The sequence below is a fragment of the Poromitra crassiceps genome (genome assembly GCF_964638095.1).
Source record: "Poromitra crassiceps genome assembly, chromosome: 27".
NCBI classification, from domain to species: Eukaryota; Metazoa; Chordata; class Actinopteri; order Beryciformes; family Melamphaidae; genus Poromitra; species Poromitra crassiceps.
The window spans coordinates 3,007,312-3,017,052 of NC_139650.1; the positions used below are offsets into that span (position 1 = coordinate 3,007,312).

At 43.1% G+C, this 9,741-nt stretch overlaps 2 protein-coding genes across 3 annotated transcripts in view; both read left to right on the forward strand.

Annotated features, from left to right (window-relative positions):
- The first annotated feature begins 2,512 nt into the window (after positions 1 to 2,512).
- On the forward strand, positions 2,513 to 7,763 carry cdk2 (cyclin dependent kinase 2). 2 transcript variants are annotated; one of them, XM_083661550.1, is made up of 7 exons: positions 2,513 to 2,790; positions 3,305 to 3,382; positions 3,503 to 3,623; positions 3,806 to 3,976; positions 5,027 to 5,128; positions 5,208 to 5,438; positions 6,666 to 7,763. In XM_083661550.1, exons 1-7 carry the CDS (start codon positions 2,675 to 2,677, stop codon positions 6,768 to 6,770), a joined length of 924 nt encoding a protein of 307 aa, XP_083517676.1. In that variant the 5' UTR covers positions 2,513 to 2,674; the 3' UTR covers positions 6,771 to 7,763. The 2 variants fall into 2 exon arrangements, with proteins under 2 accessions (XP_083517676.1, XP_083517677.1); XM_083661551.1 differs by having other exon boundaries at positions 5,235 to 5,438.
- A 1,550-nt stretch (positions 7,764 to 9,313) lies between these two features.
- Positions 9,314 to 9,741, forward strand: part of LOC310799206 (growth/differentiation factor 11-like) — a gene marked incomplete at both ends in the record, with an annotated part of 50,197 nt that continues 49,769 nt past the window's right edge. The window contains one exon of the mRNA XM_083661771.1: positions 9,314 to 9,731. Within this exon, the coding sequence (XP_083517897.1) occupies positions 9,314 to 9,731 (418 nt within the window). The remainder of the gene's footprint in view (positions 9,732 to 9,741) is intronic.

Genomic DNA, 9,741 nt, shown 5'->3' on the forward strand with positions numbered 1-9,741 from the left:
GCAGCGAAATTGCCTGTATGTTGGGGGGCGGGGCGGCACTGCAGAGCGGGTGGGGAGTGACGTGTCGGCAAAACTCTGATGGTGAAATAAGTTTGCTTGTTTATCCATTCACCTGCGTCGCGTTGAAGCACTTTTTACAGACTGGCTTCGTTTGATGTGTTGTTTGCTTGCCTTCGCTGTCGGCAACGTAAGCAAAATACTTCCACATTTCGCTTCATGCATTTGCTTCGTCTGTGTCCCTGTCGGGCTGTGACTGAAGGAGGAGGAGGACTGTGGCCAGAGAGCGAGCAGGCAGCAGAGAGGAGAGAGGGGGAAATCAGCAGCACGCCCACACATGAAGCTGACATACCGCTCTTATTATCACAAGATCATTTCGCCAGGTTGCTTTAATGTGCGCGAATGATTAGATTATGCCCGCTGGAACATTAAGCAACGTGTGTACACCTCGCCCATGCCGGCAAATGACTGGACCCGTTCTACACTTGCGCCCGTTATCGCGCATACCGCTCTTCTGACTGGCTCGAAACTGGTGAAATGTCCGCGATGACGGGGTCGCGCTTATACCGGCACAACAACTTTCACACATGCAGGCATTAGACCACGTTCCGGTCATTTAGCGGTACAAAGCGCATGTGGGAAAACGGCTTAATGGTGACGAGCCTGATCGACCACCTGATGATTTGGTGCAGTCAAAACAACCTGGAGCTCAATGCTCTAAAGACAGTGGAGAGATGGTTGTGGACTACAGGAAGAATGCAGCCCCACCTTCCTCCATCACTCTGGGTGACTCCACAGTCAACACTGTTGAGTCATTTCGCCTCCTGGTTTCAATCATCAGCCGGGACTTGAAATGGGAGCCGAACATCAAAGCTTTCACCAAGAAGGCACAACAGAGGATGTACAGTACTTCCTTCGGTGGCTGAGGAAGTTCAAGGTGCCAAAGGCAGGATTGGCACTTTTCAGCCCCTCCACTGTCGAGTCCATCCTCACCTCCTCCATTACCGTCTGGTATGCTGCATCATCCGCCGCACTGAAAAGGTGGTCGGGTGCAGCCTGGCATCCCTCCAGGACCTACACACTGCCAGGATGCTAAAGCGGTCTCAGAAAATCTTCGCCGACCCCACCCACCCAGGACATAAACTCTTTAGGGTCCTCCCCATGGCAGAAGACTGATGTCAGTACCAGAACCTCTCATTACAGGGACAGCTTCTACCCAACTGCCACCCGCCTCTCTTCTTCGAGACCTGAAAGCCCCCACAAGTCAGGAATTTGTCACTCCTGCCACACACCCCTTCCGTCCCCCGAGCCCCCTGAGCACAACCGGCTCTACACACTTTCCGTCCCCTGTTACTTAAAGGACTTTTACTGGACATTTTACATGGACATTATCCCACTGACACTATCCTACCCCCTCCCCCATTATATGTCACTTTAAAGGACTTTTACTGGACATTTTAGATTGACATTTTATGTGGACATTATTATTTATCATTATCATTATTATTGATAATTATCCCACGGAGACTATCCTACCCACCACCCTCCCCCCTATGCTTCTGTTGCACCGTCGGCCTGTTGCACCATTGCCAAAATTTTGCCCAACTTTGGAGCATTATCTCGCTTCCTGACAAGCTAGCTCTGCATGATTAATGGACACCTTAGCTCTTCTAGTTTCCTATGATATCTTTACTTTAGCTTTAAAAATGAGTCCGCTACAGCCTCTGAAAGACAGTAATGTCAGCCGCGGATGCCGCGCCCTCAGGATTTTGGGATGACACTTGGGGTGGCCAAACAGATTTTAGAAGTGGCCAGTGCCACCCCGTAGACACACCCCTGTGTGTGTCCTTCGCATATCTCGAGAACCATTTGTCCGATCTACTTCACACTTGGTGTGCTGGAGACCCAATGATGTGCAGTGCCGGATTTGGTGCAATTGGACACGCTCAATATTAATATACATTGAATAAACAAGCGAACTGTGCATCTGTGCAACAGTGGACAGGAGACAGGAGACAGGAGACTTCCAAGTGGCTATATATTATATTATATTATATTATACAGTATTATATTATATTATATTATATTATATTATATTATATTATATTATATTATATTCCTTTTTCCTTTTTCTCATTTTGTCTCGTCATGTGTAGTATTATTATTACGTTTTTGGGTTTGGGGGATTTTTGGGATTTAGATAATAATTATAATAATAAGTATTATTATTATTATAATTATTATAATTATAATTATAATTATAATTATAATTATTATTATTATTATTATTATTATTATTCTTATTATTCTTATTATTCTTATTATTCTTATTATTATTATTATAACTCTTCCACACTCCAGTCCAGTTGGTGGCGGTAATCCGCCTTTAAGTCGGTTTGCCAACAACCACCACCACCATTAAACACCAAAGAAGAAGACACTTCACTGTGCAATGTCTATTTCCTCTTACCTCCAAAATTGAATCATCAAGAGTTTGAGACTGGCCGACCGTTTTTTTACTAACCATTTTACTCCGTAAACAGCGTTACCCCTTGTAAAATGATTGCTGATGTGACAAATGAGATTATTTTTGGGGAAGCGACGAGAAATACCATGTAGAACCACCCGCCTACAAAAGTCGGTGTAAAAACGAACGCAACTCCGCTGGTTTGATCAGATGGACTCGTTTCAGAAAGTAGAAAAGATCGGGGAGGGGACGTATGGAGTGGTGTACAAAGCAAATAACAAAGTGACGGGAGAAACCGTTGCCCTCAAGAAAATCAGGCTAGACACGTAAGTGTTGTTGATTATCAGTTGCTTATGATGTGGAGCTAAACATGCTAACGTTAAAGTTCACTCCACTGAAAAACAATGCTGGTTTATTTCTCACACATATCCGAAAACTGTAAACAGTTTTGCAGGCATTCATTTGATTTGACAGTTATTGAGAGTTGATTTGGGGTAAGTTGTGGACCAGTGAGTGATCATTTGTGCAGCGAAGCTAGTAGTGACAACACTTAGGTTAGCAGACTCTTTGGTCCAAAAAGCGACGACAGTACATTTTGTCAACAAGTGACACTTCCAACTGTACGTCACATAACAGCTGACATCACATTGTTTGCTCTGTGCCGTAGTGTGAACATTTAATTTATAACTTGCTGAAATAAACTGAAGCTGAGAATGAAATTAAGCTAAAAGGGATTTGAATTTGGAGAATTATTCCAAGTTAAGATAAGATAATAACCTGGATTAGATGAACTTTTATTAAAACATGCAGCCAATTTACCATGCCATGTCTTTCATTCAGTGAAACAGAGGGTGTACCCAGCACTGCCATCCGAGAGATTTCACTCCTCAAAGAACTCAGTCACCCAAATATTGTCAAGTAAGTCCTTAATTAAGTACTTGATGTTGCCTCTTGAAAGATGATCATATTAGTTAAATTGTGTTTGTTTGAAGGTTCTGTAACATTTGGCTAATCTAATCTGCCTCTGAAATCTTTCAGACTGCATGATGTCATCCACACTGAGAACAAGCTCTACCTTGTTTTTGAGTTCCTCAATCAGGACTTAAAGAAGTTCATGGACTCCTCCTCTGTCACTGGTATCTCTCTGCCTCTGGTTAAGGTACACATGGACTACATTGTAAAACAGATTTGTTTTGGTCTCTTATGAATTTACAGCTATCTTGAACACATTGTGTGAAATAGGCCTATATATTATTGGAAATCAAGTTGAATTTTGAGACTCTGAGAAGTTTAACTTTATACCTCTCTCTGTGTGTGTTTCTTACCCACTTATGTTTGCAGAGTTACCTCTTCCAGCTGCTGCAGGGTCTGGCCTTCTGCCACGCTCAGAGGGTGCTCCATCGAGACCTGAAGCCCCAGAACCTCCTCATCAATGCCCAGGGTGAGATCAAGCTGGCTGACTTTGGCCTGGCCAGAGCCTTTGGGGTGCCTGTCCGCACGTACACTCACGAGGTAAGGTGCACGGCTGCCCTGCTCATCATTATTACCCGGTGTGCCAGATGTTTTTTTTTACACAGAACCATTAAGATATTGTCCTTGGAAACAGTTAGGAAAAGAGCAGGCACTTTCAAAAAATATATGGCGGGTGATTGGATGAACCATCTGTCTATCACAGACTAATATACTGTAACTTCAACCAATCAGATGAATCAGGTTAGTTGGGAGTTAATCAGGTTAGTTGGGAGAAGAGCGAAAACATCTTTTCCATCCAGAAAAGCCTTCAGTGCTGATCTTTGCTCTTCTCTCAATGAAGAAATAATTTCGAGTTCAGATATGTAGCTGATGTTATAGCAGCAGCTACGCCAGGGGTGTAGTGGTAAATACAGAGGTGAGTAGTTTACCCACCTTGTTTCCCCTGATACTATTGATCTGAAAATATGTGAGCGACCTCTCTGCCTTGAGGCGGGTAAACTGCATTTACTTGCGTTTACCCTCCCCTACGCCCCTGATCTATGGTGGCCACTTTAGGAGCCGCCATTGTTGTGAGCAGTGGCTTCTTGCTGTCCTCACACCTAAAGCACACACATAGCTGCCAGTAGTTCCTCATTGGACGTTGATTGGTCCGAACCACTGGGGTTCAGCCACAAATGCATAACGTGAAGCCTGGCAAGATGGGTTCTCGCATGATCCTGATCTTGCAAATCCTATGTGCCTCACAAGGTAAGCTCATCTTGTCATGAGCTTAAGAGTCAAATCGTGATCATTGGAAATGTTTTTCATTTTGCTATTGACAGTGGCCTTGATCCAAGAACCATCTGTGTTTGCTAAAGTTTTTAAGATATTTGTCAACAAATATATCAAGTAAATATACCAATGTATTGCGATGAGACATTTGTGGGGGGGGAAACTTGCTAAAAACAGCGATTTGCAAGTATTATTTTTGAAGAATGTTAATTCCATGATTGATATAGTAAAAAAAAATCTATTCTGTTTCGATTGTTTTCCAGATTTGTCAGACATTGTGCTTTCTTAACTATGCACTTCTTTGATCATGTTTTTCAGGTGGTAACACTTTGGTACCGAGCACCAGAAATTCTCCTGGGCTGCAAATACTACTCCACAGCTGTGGACATCTGGAGCCTGGGCTGCATCTTTGCTGAAATGGTAATGCACTTTTTTCTGTGAATAAAAGAAGCCACTGTATGGTGTGCATAATGTATTAAGCAAGACAACTCACCAATAGTATATCTCCCTGTCCCCTGTTGTCCAGATCACCAGGAGGGCCTTGTTCCCCGGCGACTCGGAGATAGATCAGCTATTCCGAATCTTCCGCACCTTGGGGACCCCCGACGAGGCCGCGTGGCCGGGCGTCACCTCCATGCCCGACTACAAGCCGTCCTTCCCCAGGTGGGCCCGGCAGGACTTATCCAAAGTCGTGCCTCTTCTCGATGAGGATGGGAGGGAACTGCTTGGGGTGAGAACATGTTATTTTTACATTATATTTTGTGATTCAGTGTTTTGTTATCTGGATTTGCATAGGCCTTACATGAAGCAATCTGGGCAGCAAGAGTCTATCAGTCTGATAACTAATATGACTCTGGCCGTTATTTTGGGGTTTCTGCTGTATACCAAGACCTCCGCTTCCGTGTGACGCAGTCCAAGTGACGCGAGAATGGAGTTGGAGCTGGTCGATTTTAGGTCCAGACGACATTTCGCTACTACTAATAATAAATAGGTGCATTTGAGACATCGTAGGACTGTAAACAATGACGGAAGGAGTGGAACGTCATCCGCTCTACAGCGGAAACCCTAAAATATTGGCCGTCTGTCCCGGAGTCTTATTAGTCGTCAGACTGATAGACTCTGGGTTCCCAGATTGTACAGGAAGTGCTAGCTAGGGCTGGGTGATGTAACTTCAAATCAATATCACAATTATTTCAAACTTTTACCTCGATTACGATTACTTAACGATTATTTCATATGCTTTTTATGTAACACTGCCGTCATAATTCACAGCATTCTTTTTAGGTATTAGCTGCTCTGGTTTATTTGTTGGCTCGGTGTTTTCGCTCGTGTCATCCATGCTGACAACTTCAATTTGTGTGAAGGCGGACTAACGTTAGTTGGATGGGGGCACTTCCCCCACCCCCACAGCATTTGCGCCAAGTCCCGCCCTACTCTGCCTCCGATTGGCTTACCTGATATTTTACCCTAACCTTAACCAATCATCACTCTTGACAGGACTTGGTGCAAATGCGGTGGGGGGGAAATAAAACTGGAAAGGGTGGAGGCACATGCTGAACACGACATAGTATTTTTTAAGGGGACAGTTCATGAACGCACGCATTGGGGAAAGTATTAATTGAATTAATTGACGTGAGCAAGAGTTGGTTCTAAATGTCGGTTTTGATACATTTTCGGTTAATTGCCCGGCCCTAGTTATAGGTGAAAACAGTCAAAGTGTGAATACCAAGCCACTGCTTACTGTTGTTTACAATCTCTCACTTAAATCAGATCTATTTGGAAGTTTGTCCTTTAATGAATTAAAACCTACTTCCACAAGAAGACATGTGCTCTGGATGATGTAAAATAGAGATGTAATGAAGGAAATGAGCTAAAAAGTGAACCTATTATTTTGAAAGTCCATGGACATACTGTATGAATAATGACATTTCTGTTTTATCATTTATTTTTCTTGCAGCAAATGTTGACTTATGACCCAGACAAGAGGCTATCTGCCAAAAACGCCCTTGTACATCGATTCTTCCGTGACGTCACCATGCCAGTTCCTCACCTGCGGCTTTAAGACATGCCAACGAAATGTCACGCAGATTCTGGCAACAATATCTCAGCAATAAGGACTATTTTTTTATCCTTTATTTAACCAAGGTAATAACACAGAGATTTCTATCTTTTTTTTTCAAGTGAGCCCTGGCCAAGAAGGCTGCATACAGCTAAGTCTACATATAATACAGCATTAAAATCAACACAAGTTTAAAAAAACTACAACAACAAAACAAAACAAGACAATTTGATCACACGAGAAGTAAAGAAAATCCCACGATTGGAATGGACAGGAAAAGGGGACAATATGGAACAGGTCCCAGACAGACCATTCATAATACTTAAACCAGATTTGTAGAAGGTACTGTAGATGTTCTGAGAGTTTTGATGTTTGTTTGTTTTTGGCCTGATGTTACACCTAGTTATGGATACTTGACTGGAATTGTTCGATATCATTATTCTGCATATGTGTGCCATCTTCACGGTTAAGGTTATTGGTTTTTTGGGATAATCCTCTGTCTCGAATGCAGATCAGATTAACAGATGCATTCCATGATCAGATGCATTCCATGATCAGATGCATTCCATGAGGAGAGCATTCCCACTTCGGTTAAATGTTCTGTGGGGTTTTAAGATGTCAAAATTTAAATAGCCAAAATTAAGTATGTTTGCATCTAGTGTTCTCCCTAGGTTGTTTTTTTCTGTTAAATTCAAAACTTGGATCTGAAATATTTTACTTGTTATTCAAACTGTTGCTTTTATACTTCTGGTTGTGTAACAGACTAAAGTAAAGGTGTAGGTGCAGGACTAGTCAACACCACAGAACATGAAACATTCAGCTTTACTTGCAGGATTAAAGTTCTGTTATCTAGCTTTGTACCTACAGTTGTGATGCACAAATATATTTTCTTTTGTCGTAATGCAGATTTTACAGAATGTGCTCTTGCATCTTTCTTACTCGAGATTTTATCCAGAACCTATTGAACAATTTTATTAATATTGTCTTATTTACAGATTTGGGAAAAATAAAATAAAAAATAAACTTGTTTAAATCACTGTGTTATTATTTGTTGCTGTACACTTACTATCATGTTAACAGAGGCAGGAGACATATAATTTTAGTGGCGGTTATGTGCCAGAGACGGTTCACATGCAGGGTCAGTAGGGGGTGCCAGTCTCTCACAGAACATGAGTCAGGTTGGTGAATGCTGGCTTCTCAAGCTTTGGCACCACCAAGGAATTGTGCCAAATAATTTCTGGCACCACCTGCACCACCTAGTGAAGTAGATGAGAGCACACTGTCCCAGTAATGCACATTCTCTACTGCACTCAAAAGAGTCAGTAACTGGAAGTTGATGATGATGATGATGCAAGTTTCTTGGAATAGCTTCTGTTCAATACCCCCATTTTAATAGGCTATTGAAGTCAGTCTAATGTTCATGAGTCAGCTTATGTGTGAATACATGGCAGCTTGTTTATCAATAGAGAGTAGTCATAAAACAAAGTAGGCTATGAGTGTAAAAAGAAAGTGTCATTTTAAGTATTCCCAACAATGCCATAGGTTGAGGTTCTCATTCAACCTGATTTTGTCAAGGGAACTGCATACTTTTGATTTTTTTTGCATATAGGACAAAAACGAATTGCGTTTGCTGTGCCAGCGCTGGAGAAAGTAATTCAGTAACTAATTACTGGGATTAGTAACTGTAATATAATTACATTTTGGAAATTGTAATCCCTTACATTACTAGTTACTTGGAAATTAATAAAATTGCAGTAATGCGTTACTGTACTGCCCAACACTGGCAATGGCTAATGGGTCTATCATTTTAAAAGAGTTAACTGCAGTGTTAATTGGCTTCTTTCTGAAACGCAGCAGAAACTATTTTGATGTGTGCAATTTAAGGGGATCATTATTCCAACAGCCTAGGCTATAACAACAACAGGAGCTGCGGGCTAGTTTCTCTCATCATCATGACGCAATAACCTAATTGGGCTATATCTCTTAATTTGCGACATTGTTTCTGTACTGTAAGAAGATTTATACTCTCATAATGGTGCTTGCTCCCTCCCTTCGCTCTATCCCTCTTGACTTGGTGACAGACCTAAAAGCCTTTTGTTGCAATCTTAGCCAATGGAGACGGATTACGACACTGGGCAGCGGAGATATATAAAGAGCCCCTGTTTGACCGCACTTGCACATTTTTCAGTGACACTTCTGAACATTCACACCTCTATGGACTAAATTGTTATCTAACAGCGGACCCCAAAACAACCATTTACATGTGAGGCGGGCTATGCATACATTTGAGAGACAATTGGTTACTTTCAATCAGAGCAGCCTATACCGAGACACACTGGAACGCACTTTTTGTTTAAATTCATTGCTAAAGCTCCATGCTTTAAACATCTGAAGAGTGATCGCATTGGAGTCGATGAATATCACTGATTGCCTACCTTTTGTAGGATAAGGCAAGTAGCGGCACACATCTGAGAGATTAAGGGCATAATATAACGGGATAAACCGAGAGTGAGGGGGGAAAAGTTGTGTTGCTTGATCAGCGCGTCATGGCGAGGTACAACTTTTTACTGTGCTTGACGGTGCTCATCTCCCTGGGACAGTCGGGGAGCGACGAGCCCAATCTGCTGCTGCAGCCTCCGGCCAGCGAGATGCCCACGGACCCGGCGCTGTCTCTGCTGGACGAGGACGCCGGGGCCCACGAATGCTCTGCGTGCGTCTGGAGGGAGCAGAGCAAAGTCCTCAGGCTGGAGACCATCAAGTCCCAGATCCTCAGCAAGCTGCGGCTGAAGCAGGCGCCCAACATCAGCCGGGAGGTGGTGAACCAGCTGCTGCCCAAGGCGCCGCCGCTCCAGCAGCTCCTGGACCATCACGACTTCCAGGGGGACGCGTCGTCCCAGGACGACTTTATGGAGGAGGACGAGTACCATGCCACCACGGAGTCCGTGATCACCATGGCCTCCGAGCGTGAGTCACA

Coding starts and splice junctions, on each gene's coding strand:
- cdk2 (XM_083661550.1), top strand. CDS start 2,675: ATGGACTCGTTTCAGAAAGTAGAAAAGATCGGGGAGGGGACGTATGGA. Junction 3,383..3,502: donor AGTCACCCAAATATTGTCAA/GTAAGTCCTTAA, acceptor GAAATCTTTCAG/ACTGCATGATGTCATCCACA. Junction 5,129..5,207: donor GCTGCATCTTTGCTGAAATG/GTAATGCACTTT, acceptor ACTCACCAATAG/TATATCTCCCTGTCCCCTGT.